Source organism: Rhipicephalus sanguineus, chromosome 7 (assembly GCF_013339695.2).
Source record: "Rhipicephalus sanguineus isolate Rsan-2018 chromosome 7, BIME_Rsan_1.4, whole genome shotgun sequence".
Lineage (NCBI taxonomy): Eukaryota > Metazoa > Arthropoda > Arachnida > Ixodida > Ixodidae > Rhipicephalus > Rhipicephalus sanguineus.
Window position 1 is genome coordinate 165,468,751 of NC_051182.1, and position 18,327 is coordinate 165,487,077.

Consider the following 18,327-nt stretch of genomic DNA (forward strand, 5'->3'; position numbering starts at 1 on the left):
TCTCCGGCTGTCCCAATCGCCCGGAGACAGCGCGATTTCAGAGGTGGGCGTGGCCGACTCCTCCTCCTTGCCAAGTCGCTCGCCACCGAGGCATCACCGAGGGCTATACGTGCGCCGGGGAAGCTGCTGCGCTTTTGGTGCGGCTTGGATAAGGAGAGGAAAAAATGGTTTTGCACTGCTACTATATGATCTTCCACTAACTTGGAAATGACAGCCTATTATGTACAGCAATAATGATTACGGTAGAAGCCGCACAAAAACATAGATGTGCATTTAACATGGTGTGCGCACAGCGGTGACATCGAAATCCAAATGCTCAGTTTAAGCAGCATGAGTAAGTTACAGAGAAATAAGGTCCAGCGCACGCTGAAGAGGGGCGCTAATTGAACCGATCAAACTTGTTACTCGGCATCGGCCGTGCTTTCTTCTCGCGATGTCGCTGTCGCCGCCGGTGCTGGCACGGCCAAACAGACCTGCAGCGAAGGGGAAATCTGTGCTCGCATAGCTTTCCAGCCTCTCTAGCACAACACTTCGTGCTCTCCTGATGGCTTCCTGCGTTTCCCTTCTAAGCTGCATTATATATATAAAAAAAAAAAAAACTCAAGCACGTGCTGAGAGCTTTTGCACTTGTGGCGAGTGTGCGGACCTGCAAAATGGCGACGCCGGCGCTAGCGCTCCTCGCAGATGACGTCAAGTGCATACCTCCTATACATTTATTTATCTTTGTATAAGTGAAAGAACATTACACTGAATGTTTTGGATTGGTTGGGCGAACTTCACCAAGCTTATACAGGAGAAATCTCAACCGTTCTTGTAGAGTTCATTGTGTGTTGTGAGCTTTTTTTTTTTTCTGTACTGTTTAAGACTTGCAAAGTGATCCAGGCTAGTCAATATTAACATGATTGTGATATACATATATTTATCTTTACATAAGTGAAATAACACTACACTGGACGTTTCGAATATATTTAGTGAACTTCAAGCCTATACTGGAGAAATCTCAACCACTTTTGTAAGTGTTCCTTGTGTGTTGTGATCTTGAGAAGTTATCAAGGCTAGTGTTTTTGTTATAATTGTGATATCTTTTTATTTATTGTAAGTGCAATAAAATTAGTCATTTTGAAAATTTTATAGTAAGAAAATTCCAACTTTGTATGCCACCTTGAGTCCTTGAAAAACCTGTGACAGGTCCTGGAAAGTCCTTGAATATCCTTGAATTTTTCCTTTGGAAACCTGTACGAACCCTGTTTCAATAATATTATAACTCCTTTTTTATCATAATTTGTTTGGTGTCTGCAACCCATTAAGTCAAGAAAAAAATAAATGTGCAAAGGATGTTTCATTGTCTAAGCAGCCTCGTTCTCAACCTAGGGTTATGACTGCTCTCCCATGGTGTACGAGTACAGAGACGGCCAGCTAAAGTTCGTTGAAAAACTCGACAAATCGCAACGCAAGGAAGTGGATGGCGTCAGGTGAGAGCCGCATTTGTGCTGCCAAGATTTTTCGAACGTTTCCCAATTTTCACCACTTTGGCGTTGTGAGTGTGTCAGAGGGATTAGAAAGGGGGAGCCACCCTGATTGGCCGTGTGGTTTGTCTGTGCAAAATGGGATAAGCCTTAGTTCCTGTCCTCGAGGTAGTTTGCAGTGTGAGACAGCTAGCGTGGTCACATTTACGTATTGAGCCAAAACAGTCATTGTCCTTGATCCTGTGGTGATGGTGTCATGGCAGTAATCAGATCTCGTAACTAACTTAATATGTACTGATGGGTTAGTTTGTGAGCCATGATAATTGATCATGCAGTGCACAAAAGGACACAATCACGCACACATAAAATGACTCGTAACTAGGTTGTTTTGAAGATGGGAATGTGTTCGTTGTACCTGATATAGGCACATATATTGATTGCATATCTGATGGGGCTGAAAAACTTCTATCTACTATAAAGCCTCGCTGATACAAACGTTGTGGAGTTGCGCATGATATTTGTATCATCCTAAATTTATATTAAAACATAGCCATGGCACGATGTGAACCAGCCCAACTGCCTTCATCTGATGTGTCCTCGAAACTCGCAATTATGTGACATCCCACTCAAGGCAGACACAAAGGAAGCACGTGTGAAACAACAAGCCTAGGCACTCGGCTGCACTGAAAAGCCAGCGCAGCTCCCCTGCCTTGCACATGTTTTATGGCACGACGTTCCAAATTAGGTTCACTTACGATAGAAAGTAACAAACAAACATGAAAAACAGGGCTAGAGGAGATGTTCACACCTCACTAAGGTCCAACCTCTCCAAAAAATAAGTTTTCTTGGTAGGGGTCTTTAGATTGCATGCATCAGTCTACCATTCTTTTTTTCTCATGTGCATTCCCTTACACCAACAGCATATGTGAGATGTGTTTTTCTCACGCTTGGGCTTTGTACACAACCTCGTGGAGAGTGGAGACGCCAGTGCCAACTTACACAAAAAAAAAAGCAATTGAAAGGCAACACTGTGCAGGAAGCGTATGCTTGCTGTCAGCCTAGATAATAAATGAGAGAGTCTTATCAAAGGCTGGCTGGCCGACGACACGCTCTCTCACATTTCCTGCTTTCCTGCACTCCGTGAATGCTGGGTATGGGGCCAGTACGATTGACAGGTTGATCGTAGACAGAGTGTGCGGCCATGTGATGCAGTATGACAAGTACAGGTGATCAGGTTGTTGCGGTGCAGGTGACACTGCTGATGTTGCAGCCTCGGTGGCCTTGGCTCCAAAACGGGGTGGCAGTGCGTTTGGTTTTCTGGCTAGGGAATACTGAGAACTCATGCAGACCGCGATTGTGTCACCAGAAGCTTTACTGTGCTCGTCGTATCAAGATTCATCTATTGCTTGAGAGGAATTTGTGAGACAACTTGTGAGAGGATTCGTGAGACCTTTGTGTACATATTCACTCTAGATTTAGCAGCACTGCAGCTGCTGCAGTCTTTTGTTTTGGCATCGTGCCTCGCAGGTCTACAAGAGAGCTTCTGATTCAGTGTACTACCGAGATGACAGTGACAGGCACAAGGACACATAAACAGAAGCTATGGTGCTCAATTCTCAGCATTTGTGCAGGGTGGGCAATGTTGTATATGTGACCGAGCATGGGGAGTCGTACCACTGTGTAGTCTTGGGCAGCAGCAATCCTCAGCAGAGGTCCAAGTGTTGACAGGCAGGTCCTTCAAAAAGGCCACAGGAGACTGCACAAATGCAGTGAACTTTTAATTTGTGCGGTGTGTCATTTCTGAGTCTGTATTGTGCTGATGTGTCTCCTCCGTCGTGCACAGTGTTAATGTGGTAGCCTCCGGAAGCAGCCAGCACAGCTCGCCAGATGACGACCCAGAAGTTATCAGCCCAGCTGCGTATGTGAGCAAATCCTGTGTGTTGCAAAAGAGCCTGCTCGTTCACGAGGCACACCTGATAATGCTTGAGTAGCAGACACTAACGTGATTGCCTGCATCTTCCGTGTGGTAGCCTTGCAAGCGATGTTGCAATGCATTGATGGCATCATTACTCCCGCAATATCTTGGCAGCAAGGTGGAGGCTACAGCAGCTACAAACCTGCCTGGAGCAGGATTGTGTAAAATCACAGTGTTCCTCCTTCATAGAGGGTCATTTGCTCTCAAAAGCTTTGTGAAACTGCTCTGCCTACAGCATCAGTTAGTTCGTCTTGATTGATTCAAACGAGGTAGTAGAAAAGGTAACTTTGTGTCCAGCTGCTTTCACTGTTACCCCTGCTGTTACCGTGTTGGTTTGCTGTGCGCACTTCATTTAACAAGCTTCACCGTGTGTTTGGCTTGGCGTTTAAAGGGGGTCCTGAATCACTTTTTCAAGTAATCATCGAGTGATCTCAGTATCGGAGTTTATTACATCACAAATTGATTTTTTTCCGAATGTGCCAAGAACAAGCGGAGTTACGGGGATTGGTCGCACGCTCTGAACGCTTTCTCTCTTCTTTCGTTCTGAGAAGCGTGCTGGAAGCTACACCGGGAGTGGATGACAGAGCAGCTACGTCATGACTATGAGCACACATCATGAAATGTGCTCACTCTCTCCCCTTGGGATTCCGGTGCACGTTTTTGTTGCCACAGTGCACCGCAGTTTGCAGTTTTAGCTCACAGCAAAGCGCGACACCGGCGTGTGGCGGCACCCCGTGGCAAGAAGCGTGTCTGATCTAAACAGCACTCTTGGTTTATGCCAGCTGTCGACCAATAGCCACAATCTGCTGTGTGACGCCATACAACAGCTGCCGGCAGCTCTGAAGAGAGTAGTGACAGGCCTCTGCATGGAAAGAGGGGGCCTGACAAAGTAGTAACTGTGTGTGCTCTTCGCTTGTAAACTCTTCTTGTCACACACGACTGCTAGATGTGGCTGTAGTGTTCACAGCGGTGTTTGCTTTCCGCTGTGTATGTTTTTTCACCAAGCACCGAGGGGTGGTTCAGGACTGCTTTATGTTCCCTGTTGCTCTTCCCGATTGGTTTTTGACATGTGGAATTTGCACAAGAGGGAAATTTGGTGTGCAGGTGCTGTATGTCTTGTCACTTTTGTGAATACTTTGGCTTTTGTGTGACAACATGGTACACCACCATGAGTGTTTGCTGGCTTAGCCAGTAACCATCAATTGAAAGTAGCCGATCCATGACAAAGCCTTGGATCTTTTACAAGTCAGTTGGCTATGTGGCTTGTATTGCCATTTCAGGAATGGTGAGGCAAGAACACGAGTTGAGATAGTGTGTATGTGGCAATCAAAGTGTTTATTGGGCTAACTTGAGCATGGAAAGCAAAACAGCATCTAGGTGACAATTACAGTTTTCAAGCACTGAATCAAATACTACTGTTCATGCACATGTTATAATTTCAGATTAGGCAGGCCTGTATTGCTAGCAGGTTGGCAACAGTGTTCATGAAGTGTCCAATAACAGCAAGTGGGGTGCCTTGCATGAGTGCATAAACAGTGATAGTTTTGATAATCAAGGCAGAAAATCACTACATAAATATGCATGATTATGTATACCAGTCCTTTAGGAAGATTCGCCTGTGAATTTGCATGCATGCATGTACTGAATGTTACTGTGCCAAGACGAATGTTTTTTTTTTTTTTTTTTTCACCCACTTCTATCATTTCTTGCATCTGGTATATGCAGCGAAATATTTTAGCTAACGTTATAGTGGAAACCCGTCGCGGTGGTTTAGTGGTTATGGAGGTGAAATGCTAGAGGCTCTTGTGCTTAGATTCTGGTGCATGTTAGAGGGTTACTGACACAAAAATATTGGTGTGGCATTTTATTACTGCAATATGTTGCTGGGGGCCTATTAATCATAACACGCCACATTACTTGCTGCAGTGTGCGACACATAATTACAGTGTGTTTTATTACCGAGTAGTCTCAGTTTCGGCTTGGGAGAGCTCTGAGAACAACAAGCCTCCATGTGCAACTAACGCCACCTAGCGTGCGAAACTGCATACAGAACTGTGACACACTTCCGTGCTGCGCGATGTCGTCGTATGGCAGCAACAACCTTCTTGAGGCTTCCACACATTCACCACTGGCACGGACTCCCGAGCCCAGGCACGTAGGCAAGGGGGGGGCCCAGGGGGCCCGGCCCCCCCCCCCCCGAAATTTTTCCAGCCTTTTATATTCCCAGGCAACTTTTTTTTTTTTTTTGTTTTTGCCATGGAAAGACTTTCTTTCGAACAATTAGGCCTTGGGCCCCCCCCCCCGAAAAAAAATCCTGGCTACGTGCCTGCCCGAGCCGCTGCCGAATAGTAGCCTGCTGGCGCAAGCATGACAAAAGGGTAATGGCAACTATGACGTCATCATTTAGCTGTGCCAGATCTGAGATCAGCTGCAGCGGTGGCATCGGAGAATTTGGGGGTCCCCTTCACGTCACTTTAGATTATGCAAATGTAGCAAGGTGCGACTATAGCGCTGGATCGTGCATGTGAACTTCAAAATTCATATAAATTTCCTTCCAAGCTATAATATTCACTGTTGAGATTTGCTAGGTGATATATGCACGTTCATGGGAATCGATCCCACCAATTATCACAGCCACAAAGTTTTGTGTCAGTAACCCTTAAATACCAGGTGCTAGAAATTTACGGAGCCCTGTACTACGGCGTCCCTCATAATTGTATCGTGGTTTTGGGACGTAAAACTTCAACAGTTATATAATGGTAGATTGGAGAAGGTGTTAACTTTCCTAATAAGTGTGGTGTATAGAGAACAATCTGTTTTGTGGCTTAATGAGTTCGCTTGCAATGTCGCATTCAGTGTTCGGGTGGTAGTACCCACTGCAACCATGTACAGTGGTGCTCAATATGAGTTGCAACACGGTGGCCATGGTTGAAGGGGCACCAAGCCCATACTGTAAAACTGGCAAACGTGAAATGGGTTTGGAAATGGCAGTAGACGAAACAATGTTTACATCACTGGTTGTTTCCTATGTCAGCGCCACCGTGCAGCGTTGGTGCCATTCTTATCGCAGGCAGTGTGTTGCAATTCATATCGGGCGCGACGGCACAGGTCAGCCTGGGCTCTTGGTGAACTTTTGCTGAACCCTTATGCAATGTGACATTCCGCGGTGTGCAGTGCCATGCGCAAGTTCCGCAACATGGACAAGCATGCGATGGAGAGCCGGGGTGACACCCTTCTGGACACGGCGCACCAAAATGCCATCACCCTAGTAACCTTGGTGCAGGGAAAGCGGGACAATGCATCGCGCGTCTGCAGCCAGGGCATGGACGGAAGGCTCATCCTCTGGGACATTAAGGTGCAGCAGGATATTAGTTTTTTTATTATTATTTACAAATGCCTTACATGCCTCACAGAGGCATTGTGTAAGGGGGGTCAGATACAAAGTAGGAGCGATGTAGGTCAACATCAAGAACTGCAAGTATAGCAATATAGGTGTAGGTGCAAAGCTAGTGACCCCTGACGTTCGATTACAAGACATTGATTCAGCAAGTGTGAAACACAAGAAGGGAAATGCTCAGTGTATTCGACATATGAAATGCATTATGCAGTATGCAAATTGCGCAAATTGCTGGTTTTAGCTAGGATAGCGACGTACATCACAAACTAACAGCATCAAGTTGCTGATGAAAAAAAAAAAAAGGAGGGAATGTATCAATCATGGGAACAAATGGGCCAGCTAAGCATTATCTGTGCCATATTTCTTTTTCCATGCTCAATACTTTATTATTCTGACCAAAAGCGACCTTATTTTGCTTCCTTCTTTGTTATGGCATATTTTGGAGATGCTTCCCTGCATTTTCAACCAATTTACTGATACTTTACATTAGCAAAGCTCGTTTGTCTTTTTCACCGATCATTGAATGCATATTTGTCGCTGCCACAAACCTTACTGTTGGACAGATGGTTGCTCTTACACTTATACTTACGGCACAGTCAGGTGGTTGTTTCAGAGTGCTCCTGAGGCTCTGAAAAAATTGATGTAAAACAATGCAGGGGAAGTTTGCACTAAGTCAAGCAAAAGTTGGCACAGCGAAGCATGTGCCCATAGCCGCTTGCTGGGCAACCTATTTTGCTATATTTCTCTATAGAGCTGGGCGGCCTTCTTTGTTTCTCTTTAGCGTTCTCCTTCTTTCTTCTTTTTCCCTCTTCTCTCTGTCTTTCCTGGCTTGTTTGTCTCCTATTCCTCTTTCTCATTCTTTATATGCTATGCTTTACCCTTTCACCTTCTCCTTTCCCTCCTCCTCACTTCCCTATTCTACTCCCTTTCTATACTGTGTGATACTATACAAGGCTGTGCTATGTTCTGTCAGCGTGCCCGGATAGCCGAGTGGTTACGACACTCACCTTTGGATCGTGGGTACGTGGGTTCGAATCACGCTGCCTCATGAGGAATTTTTTTCGCCAAGATTTTCTTTTTCTTTATATCGTTCTGTCTCTCTGTTTTTCTCTCTTTCTTCCTTCACCCTCACATCGCTTTGTGCTTCCCCCTTGCTATACGCCGAACAAAAAGACACACGTGTTCTGGGAGCGAAGCAGAAGATGAAGAAGAGGACGAAGTGAGCGTGTGCCGGTTCAAGATGACGATAATTTTGTGTCGCGACATCTTACGCTGAGCGAGAACAGCTTTGCCGTTAAAAGAGCATCTAAGCATTAGTACTAAAATTAGCGGGCCAATGCATGATAAGGGAGGAGGAACATGACTTGCATACCTGCTTGTTCTTGTTGTAGAACTTTCACTGCCCATCCCAAGTATACTCGTTTTGCCTCTTTACCTCACTTCCTGCCACTCGCGAGACAACTCTTGTAAAAAAAATAATGCGGCTGCGTCCCACAGTCTATGGAGACAACATGTAAATAAATATAACTTGTAGTGAAATTTCTGACAACTGATGGAGCACATGCTTCCACTTCAGCGTCGGCTCGCGTCTCTTTGCCAGCGTCTCAGCAGCGCAGCCATGGCGAGTCAGCTTGCCACGCACGTGCGTTATGGACAGAAGAAGAAATCCACGAGCTCTTGATTAATTCGGTCTCCGAATAAAATGGACATTTAGCGTGTTAGCGACTCGGATTTAAAGGAGCACTGACACCAAAATTTTGCATCTTGTTTTTTCTGTTGCGATAAGTAGTTAACGACCCACTTATCACGGCTGGAAAGCTCGTTTGCTCGAGTGCGCAACCGTTAATTATTTGGAGACGGTTTTATAGCGCACATGAACACTGAGCACTGCACATGAGCACTGCATCGACAACTCTTTTCAACGAAGGCTTTCTGGTGCTGCTACAATGCCCTCTGAGGCGTTGTAAATATGCGTGACCCCCCCAAGATGCTTCAGAATGGGGCATAGCGCTAACACACATGGACGAGGAAGAGACAACAGGACAGGCGCTAACTTTCAACTGATTGTTTATTTTCGAAAGCAACGGTATAAATAGATCCATATGCAAAGCACCACTCATTGTCCCTGAAAACCTGCAGCGCCAAGAAAGGCCAATTCATTAGCAGTCAGCCCCCAAGATGCACTGAGGCGAGGACATCAGCCTTTGTACTCCCGTGCAAGTCTCCCCTTCTTTCCGTTGAAAAGGTCTGCTAGGAGTCAGTGGGAGAGAGCGCCCGCAACAATCGTGGCAGCCAACACAAACTCGTGATGCAGGTGGCCGTTGGTTGTTTACTAGGACACCGAAGGCGCGTTTCGCGTGGAGTAGGGCGACGCGCGCTTTAAACGTGATATTAAATATGTTCTAGGCATTATTATCCGTTGATATTTTGTAGATGATGCGTGTGTGTCCACATAAATCCATCACACTGGTTATCTCGCCTTCGAAATTTTGTGTCAGTGCTCCTTTAATAAGTAATTATTTATTATTTTAGCACTTATTAAAAATATACTTACTCATTAATTAATACATTGCTTGTAATGAGCGCTACTTTTAATTTGACGAGATAATCCCCAATAAAAATGTTCACATATTCTTAACAGCATCCTACTGCATTGCCAACAGAAAAAGAAAACCCGGTAGGGTATGTGCAGCAGTGCCAAGAAAACCCGGCAGTGAAAGGGTTAAAGCTCTTGAACTCGCCACTTTCAGACCCGGTCAGAGTGCTCTCAAACGACCACCCGCATGTGCCATTAGAATAAACTATTTTGCGAAGCAAAGTTTGCTCAACTTTAAAAACAGTCTTTAAACGCTGGCAACTGCGTGGCTTTTGATCACCGACGCTGTGTTACCGACTGTGTTGTCGAAGGCAAACCGAAAGTCACATTGAAAACGCGAATGGAAACAGCTCTAATGTCACTCACACCAAGCACTGAATGTAGTTCAAATAAAGCGCTAATGTCGTTCTTGGGTAGCGATTGGTGTAGTTCTAAATGCTGCGCCAAATGCAGCTGTGAAACCTGAGGATGTGCGTAGCACCCAGCGATTCCCGTTGTGCTGTTGTTAGATGAATGATCTCTCGTAGGAGTTTGTAACACTTGTGCCAGAGAAACGCAGGTGTCAGCTGCATAATTCCGAAGCGTTTATAGCGATTTTAAGTCAATTATTACAATTACCTCATGGTTATTTCTGTTAATATTATTTTAGACCTTGTTCATTTATTTTAACCCAGTTTTGAGCGTTGCTAGCCTTCTTTTAGGCCTGTATTGACCACTTTATTTTGAGCATGATCACGCCTCCAGATCTCTGGATGGACGACAGCTCCTAAAGTGCTACACACTTAGAAGGGCGAACTGAGCTCGTCTGAAGGCGATAAACCGCTTTCGATCACCATCAGTTTATTCATCTGTATTTTATAATTCAGAAAAATGCTTCCGAAGCGCGGAATCGAACCAGCGACCTCTCGTTTCGCAGAGCGTGGCTCTGACCACTACGCCAGAAAGCGCAGATCATTCAGGTAGCTAACGGCGATCGTTGTATACACTGTACCCTTTACCGCTGGCAGGACTCGGAGACGGCAGGCGCTTATAAGCGTTTCTTCATTACCAGCGAGATGGCGCGAGGAGCGTGACGGGCAAATTTAAAGGTCGTCGGTGAGCTCGCTCGCTTCTTCTTATATTTGCGCAGGGAAAACCTTGCCCTTCCGCTGTCTGCTCGCGCGGTTTTCTCGTGGTGAGGGGAAGAGGGATGTTTCGAGCCTTCACCGTGATGTCCGCGCTTATGTTACGGAGCGTACGAAAGCCACTCGAGCTCAAGGGACGCCGCTAAACGAACAAACAGAAGATGAGCGCGAACTATCAAGTGTCACAGCTCGACACTTGAAGCACGCTAGTTTCCTTCGCTGCTTCGGCCGCCTTTGCAACAGGAGCACTGTTCAAACTGAGAGTATCCATTGGCAAGCCTCACTTCGTATAGCATTAGTTTCTTGCTATCGCATTCATTGCTTCGCCCTTGCGGCGAAACTGTAACTTTTTTCTTTAGAAGCTTAAAACCATGTTGCGTGGGTTTATATTAGATTTTAAGATGTAACATATTTGGCAAAGGAAACCTTTTTTAGTGCGTAGAATGCTTGAAGAAAGGCGAGGACATGGTAGGACGCAGTGCAGCTATGTTGTACCAAGCAGCCACCTTTTAACATATTTTACCTCTTATAAGTTGCACCATATTACTATTGCAGTCCTGCTATTATTTGAATTCAATTCTCATTTATCCGATACTAATTACTATTCGCTTCGATGTTGCTTAGAACCAAAAGAAGTGATATTTGCACATGCCCAGATGAATTGGTGAGTCGGTGGTGACGCAGCTTACTCGCCCGTTTCGAGATAAGCTGCGCCAGCCTGTTTGCATGTGCCAGCATTTTTTTGTCACCAACGATGAATTCAGAAACTGTATAAGTCGGGACAGATTGTGCACGATGTAGTCCGCCCAATATGTTCATAAAATTGACGTGAAATTCAAATGAACTGCAATCGTATCATTGAGATTCTACTGCATTTACTACTGAAGCAGCCTTATAAGGTTCATTTGAACCTTATAGGCATTACGGTGCACAAAACTGCTGTATTCGCAGTGCACTCAGTTGGGCTAGTTCTGCATGACGACAGTGTGGATGCACTTTGGAGACGCGGACAGAGGTGGGACGCTGTGTTTGTCCCGTCTCATCCACGTCTTCAAAGCACATCTGTATTGGCTTGTGTTACCGTATTTACTCGATTCTACCGCGCCCTCGATTGTAACGCGCACCCGTTTTCCGCGACCAAAAAAAAAAAAAAGTAATACATCGATTGTAACGCGCACCCATTTTTCGTGAGAGAAAAGAACAAAAAAAGTCCGTAGGGAGTCAAGCTTCGCCATTCAGAAGAACAAGTACTTGGGTTTTAAAGAAGTAAAGTTTCAAAAAAGTAAAACACAGTCAAAAAGCGGGCCTTGCCGCTAAAACTGTCACAACTACAGCGGCGATACGAGTCGCGTAATGGATCAGTCCTCGTCGCTGTCGGACAACTCCTTGTCACTGTCAACGCTCTTCGATTACGGGAAACCGGCCCTGCTTTAGTCCACTGAAACCTTTCCGTGAAGCTTTGCTGTAAAAAATCTTCTGCTTCTGTTTTGCGCCAGTCTCGCACGCACGTTTCGGGAACTCCGAACGACCGCGATGCGGCCCGATTTCTATTCTCTTAAATGCGGTTTCTATTCTCTTAAATAACTATTCTCTTAAATGCGGCATCGTGGTGCACTCGTCGAGTATTTGGAGTCTGCACTTCCATGACGTCGATGCGAACGCAGAACGGGATGACAATCTCCTCAGCACACGAGAAATGGCCAAGGCGTGTAGGAGGCGGCCATATTGAAATGCCGATGGCAATATGATAACAGAGTTTTTTTTTTTTTTCTTCCGGTACTCGATTCTAACGCGCATGCGATTTTTGGACTCGTTTTACTGGAAAAAAGGTGCGCGTTAGATTCGAGTAAATACGGTAACGCCCATACCATAGCTTCAGGCAGTTCTCCCATCTCGAGCATGCTCAAAACTGGTCATTGGCAGTGCTGCTTCAAAGCACTGTTTCATTCCCTCAAAAACGGCATACGAGTTTCAGTAAGATAGCACGTAACATTTAGTAACCCCTTTGAAACGACTTAGATGTCCAAAGCTTAGTTTGAAGCATAATAGTGTTGAAATAGCGCTACACCAAAAATGAAGTCACGTTATTTAATGCCAACAGTTACGTGTAGCTAAGCCTTCGTTCCCTTCTGTTCGGATGTCTCTATATTTTGTTCTTCCTTTTTGACCCCAAACAGACGCTGCAGTCCTCAATGGCCGGTATGCACATTGTCTGACCTCCGGTCGTCACAGTAGTCGGCCTAGGATGTGGCTGGAACGAGCCACTCTATCGGTCTAATGTTGGCAAGGGACGACAAGCGTGCGCGTGAACCTGCCGCCACAAGAGGACGGACGACGACTCCCTTACAGTCCGCGACAGTGTCTTCCACGCGGACGACGAGCCAAACCAGACGACAGCTTCCATGCGGACGCGCTCCTGCCCAAGGCATCCGGGGAGGGCTGTGTTAATTTTTTTATATATAAGTCAATAACTTAATGCGAGCATTGCGTTTCGAATCAATCATTTCTGCTGTTGGTGACTGTTGTCGGAGAGTCTTTCGTTCTTATACGCCCTTTCTGTGCTTTTTTTTTTTTTTTTTTTCCCCCTTGTACAGTGCGTTTTAAACGCTCACTAATCCAGCTGTTTCCTCTGCCATCTTCCTGGCGTTTTAAGTTAATAGGAATTGTTATGAAAAGCACGGATTTCAATTTTATGACCTTCAAATACCAGCATAGTAAAAGCAATTGCGAGAAAAGCATGAAAAGTGTGCTCGCACATCTTTTTGGTACTTGTAGGTCGAAATTTCAAGCTATTGCTAACGTTGAATAAAGTAGTAGTGAGTACCACATCGATAAAGAATTGGATGTTGTTATAAAAAGAAAATTTTAAGGTACTGTTTGCAGGCTCAGATTTGAGCACTGCTTGTGCTGCGAAAATGTTCTTTAGGAACTGTGTTACAACTGGGCTATTTTCTGTACACGCGACATATAAGCTGAAGCTCCATGGTTGGCCTAGGTGAATCATAGCAAACATACTAGGCACCTAGTAGTTGCGAAAAGTTTTCGAGTTTCTGTGATTACCAAAACAATATCATTGCTACAGCTTTGTAGAAATGTATGTGTTTACTGCAACCTCTGGGAGCCCGCTGGAGTTTTATTGAGGCACTAAAGACTATAACAGTTTGCAAAGAAACACATTGTTTCGCGGTGGCAATGTAATGTTGCATGATTAGACATTACTTTAACATGCAGGAGATCACATTTTTTTAACCTCCACTTGAACTGTGTTGTTGCAGTGCCAGTTGGACCTTCCAGAATTGTGAAGTGAAATAGCACACCGTGCATAAGTACGGTTATGTAGCAATTTCTCTTGGCCAGTGATTGATAAAGAAAAAATGAAATGAAGAATAAGCAATCATTACAATATCCCAGCCCCAGTTTATTATATTTCTCCAGGTATGAACAAAGCCCAGTTGCTACAACTTGTTGACATCGTGACAAACGCATGAGCTGCAGTACTCTTGCGTTAAATTTTCTGCATGCTGAATGCAGATAACACAAATTACTCTGGATTAACGGTGCAAGCGGTGTTATGTCAGATTTGGATTCATTAAATTAATTCACGGGTTGCGGTAAACATGCAGTGGTTTTTTTCATTCGTTCCTTGTTTAGCATAAAGAAGGTTGTGTGAGCATTCTCCCGAGGCTAGTTTTTTGTCTGGTGTTTGCCTTGCTGCTCATGCCTACCCGCGTTGCCATCTCTGGTTTTCATGGTCAAATTACAGGCTGACATTTTTATACAAAGTAGTTGCTCCGATATCTATTCTGGTTGCAGCAGTGTAGTTCACAGCAGCTGTACCAATTGTCTAAAACAACGTGTGCTTGGTGGTTAGGCACTGCCTTTTAATTTTGGAACTGACGTTAATACGCATTCATCCTCATCTTTTGTTTGTTCTGTTTGTAATTCTAAAACCACAACATGCACACAGTTACAGTCTCTCTTGCTGTATGTCCTGCACATATTTACTGCAGTAAAGACCATGTTGGTGCAGGGTGAGCAGTCTGTCAGTAGGAAATGTTATATTCTGTGTTGATCACGCATATTAGACTTGGAAAACTTGGATATGTACACATTGCTCACAGCTGGAAAAGAAAAGCTCTTACTCACGTCAGGAAATATTGTCCTCTGAAGCACTTGATGAAAACCAAATATTTGCTGAACGCATGGCAAACTTGGATATAAAATCAACATCGTCTTGTAATATTTAACGCAAGCAGCCAACTATGCTGCTGGAAATGTTTTGGCAGGGTGGTGCAGTTTCGCGTGGTGATCGGGGATCGCCAGAATGAAAGCCTCGGAGATGGAGCCGCATGCTGGTAAAGATGGAGCCAATATGTTTCATGACTTTTTGGCTAAGGGAAAGGGCGCATGTGCCGCGGGACTGTGGAAAAGGTAGATTTTCACAGCCCCACCATGTTGACCTGGACATCAAGACGTAAGCAAGTTCACCTCTTCAGTGTTCTCAAAAGCAGCATCTTGTACAATACAATGGTCACCGACACAAACCTACGCAAGTGAAATGTGAAACTTTGTCACTGGTGCTGCGACACATTCGAAATGAGGACATTTGTCGAGGTTTTATTTTTTTCTCGGAAGTGTGCTCAATAGGTGGCTAGGGCTGTTTTTAGGGAATGTTAGCTGCCACATCAAGACAGATTGCTGGCTGTTTATAGTGTTTGCAGCAACACTGGTACGTGCTTTACAAAGCTGCTGTAGTGTTTGAAGCAGCAGTGTGCGCACACTGATCTTTCTGTGTGAGTGCACCAGCTGAGCTCTATCTGATCGGTTGGTTGCATTGTCAGTGGTTGCGAGTTTGTTTTTACACACAACACAAAGTGTACGTCGGGGTGGAAGCTGTTCTGTGACTGTGCAATGCGTAGCCACTGGTGTTTGCCTGGATAATATCAAATCGGATTTTTTCTCGCCTACGACAGACGCTCGAGATGACTACAGCTCTTCTGGCATTGGAGCATTGTCAGCAATACCCTCGTCACTTTCATCGTTTTGTAGTGTACTGCAGATTATGGCTACATTCTTGAATTTTGTATGGTCCATGGTTTACACAGAACTTCGATTTCGGAGAGTTGGTTGAATTTTGACTTCATGGAAAAGCAGTGCTAAAAAATGTGCATACACAGAGCCCCATCACCCCCCCATATAGTTCACGCATATGGGGAGGGGGAAGCACTTAAAAGATTACAGAGTAGAGTGGCAACTAAAGTAAATATAATTTGAGTTAGTGAACTTGGTGATATTTGCAGGTGGGTCTGTTTCCCCATTGCTGTAGACATTCCGAATCAACTCTTACATGTGTGTGCACTTGCAGCGAAAAAGCTGTCCGCTAATATTTATGGCTAAAGTGTTACTGTAACGGTTTGCGTGAAACAAGGCAATTCGGGAAGCATACTGTAGCAGTCTCAAGGTCAGTGAGATACTTTTTGTGAAGCTATAACATGCTAGCTTGTGCAGCCTATAAACTGGTAAATGCTGGTAAGCTGTTGGAAGGCTGACTTGCGGGGCAACGTATGCTGTAATTTTCATTTGTCAAAGCTTTGCATGTTTGTCTGAAAAATTGTTGATAGTGTCACTGAGCCTTGGGATGACTGGCTGTGAAAAAACAACGCAATCGCTTAATTTATTCTTGCAGGTGTTCTGCATCTGTGATTTCTTTGTGCACTGTTTAAAACTGCATCACGGATGTTTCAGTGGTCATGTCTCCTTGCTGGGAACCCTGGTCTCGAGGTTGTAAGATAATGACAAATAAACGACACATGCCTTTCTTCTCCGGGCTCTTCTGAGAATGGGTGGGACACGGGGTTTGCTTAAAGGGCCCCTAAACCACTTACGGACGCTCGCGTGCTCCTCTCAGTGCCTTTCCGCTATACACAACGGCCGTCGTGACGTCACCTGTCCGATTTGGTGACGTCACGAGCAACAGACACTGTCAGTGGGCGAACAAGAACTTGTTTTCTCCGGGCAGGTGCGCGCGCTCCTTGAGGTTTCACCTCAGGCGCCGAGGAGGGCATTCGGAGAGGTGGACAGACGAGCCGACGAATGCAGCATAGCGAAGGAAAGAGCGAAACGAGTAAACTCGTGTAACTCTGCTAACGTTCGCCGTAGACTCGTGCACAACTGCAACGCCACAACTAAATTTCAACACCTGGGTGGTTTAGGGGCCCTTAAAATACTAGGCTTCTGTAATAATAAATTCGCCATTCCTGGCAAGAACATATTTGTAAGCGAGGAAACAACGAAATTGAGAAATCGGAGTGGCGCCCTCTGTCATGTTCTCTGGGCACCCCATTAAGATGACATCACGTCTTCTATTTTGATTGTTCAGTAACTCCTGCGGCTCCCGGATGAAAAGTAAATTGCATGAATTCTGACAATAAACAAACGTGCAGTAAGCCGCAGTTGTTGCTACACATTACGGCCGTGGAGCTCTCGGACCACGGCTGGTTCACGAAATCTGCAGCAGAGATGACGTCCTTCATTTGGCGCGGGCGATTCAAATTGAGCTAGGACACAAGGGACTTTCGGTGGGTGTTTTCGACGGCAAAATTACCTTTATGGGCTCGCAGAAAGCGATGACAAAGTTCTACGCAACTAAAAAAAGCGGTCTAAGCAAACAATATTTTCCTTTAGTGTCCAAGCATCTGTGTCATCTCAGATTTCTGCACGCGCCGAGCAGCTGTGAAGACCTGCGCACGCGCTTACTGCAAGAGGAATTTCTGATGTCCCAGTTTTCGTGCATTATGCCATACAGGGTGTGAGATTTGTACTATCGCGCTCAGTATGCTCGAGCTTCACCGCGAGAGCGCGTGGCCAAGCGCACAGTAAGGTTGTACAGTTCGTGACACGTTTTCGAGTTATTGGGGGATGGTTTAGCGGTTCCTGTGAGTGCGCATCGCCTCCACTTGTTTTGCGTGATATCAGTATTGGAAATGATAACTGCCGCCGTGGATTGACGACCAAACTTTGAAATTTTCTTCTATACAGATAAATAAGTGGCAAAACATTCCTTCGAATAAAAGAGGTGACGCTCACAGGGACAGCCGAACCCTCTCCCGATAACTCGAAACATGTGTCCTAGGCACTTCGTGGGAAATACGAACTGGCCCAGCGCCGCGTGGTGAAGGTAGTCCGTGGCCGAGAGAGGGAAGAATAAGAAACTTTATTTTAGGGAGGAGAGCAAAGGGGGATTCAAGAGCCCTAGGCTCCAATCGGGAAAAGTGGGAAGCACATCTCGCCAGCTCATTTGGGTCACGTCCGCGGGAAGCCGAGAAAGGGAAGCACCCGTTCCATGCGCTGGTCAGGCGCACCGAGCTAGAGACGTGACCGTCTGTGATTGAATCCGGATTTTCGGCGAAACGCCATCTTTTGTCTTGAGGGTTCATTGTACCTGCGATAGAATTCACCGCAGTCATCAGACCAATAGGCACTTAAAAGTGTACTTGTATTTAAAGAGACACTAAAGAGAGAAGCGATATTTCACGTATCGGCAAAATACTCTTTGACGATACCAAAAACGCCACGCCCGCCAGAAGACGCTTGGTAAGCAAGAAAACGCGCAAAAAGAAAATGCGGGTGGCAATGCCACCTTAAAGTTCGCATACCAGTCTATTATCTCCTGGCACTGTCGGGCACTGTCTTGAGAGGGAGCCAAAGACTCGACATACCAAGTTTCAGGAAATTTCGTTGAGCCAACGTGCGAAAAGACAAAAAAAAAA

The 18,327-nt window shown here is 45.4% G+C and overlaps 1 protein-coding gene across 1 annotated transcript in view; it reads left to right on the forward strand.

Moving 5' to 3' along the window:
• Positions 1–16,380, forward strand: part of LOC119400480 (actin-related protein 2/3 complex subunit 1A) — a 40,594-nt gene extending 24,214 nt beyond the window's left edge. The window contains exons 7-9 of the mRNA XM_037667537.1: positions 1,372–1,472; positions 6,616–6,796; positions 12,736–16,380. Coding sequence (XP_037523465.1) covers positions 1,372–1,472; positions 6,616–6,796; positions 12,736–12,774 — 321 coding nt within the window. The 3' untranslated portion in view covers positions 12,775–16,380. The remainder of the gene's footprint in view (positions 1–1,371; positions 1,473–6,615; positions 6,797–12,735) is intronic.
• Positions 16,381–18,327: the final 1,947 nt, after the last annotated feature.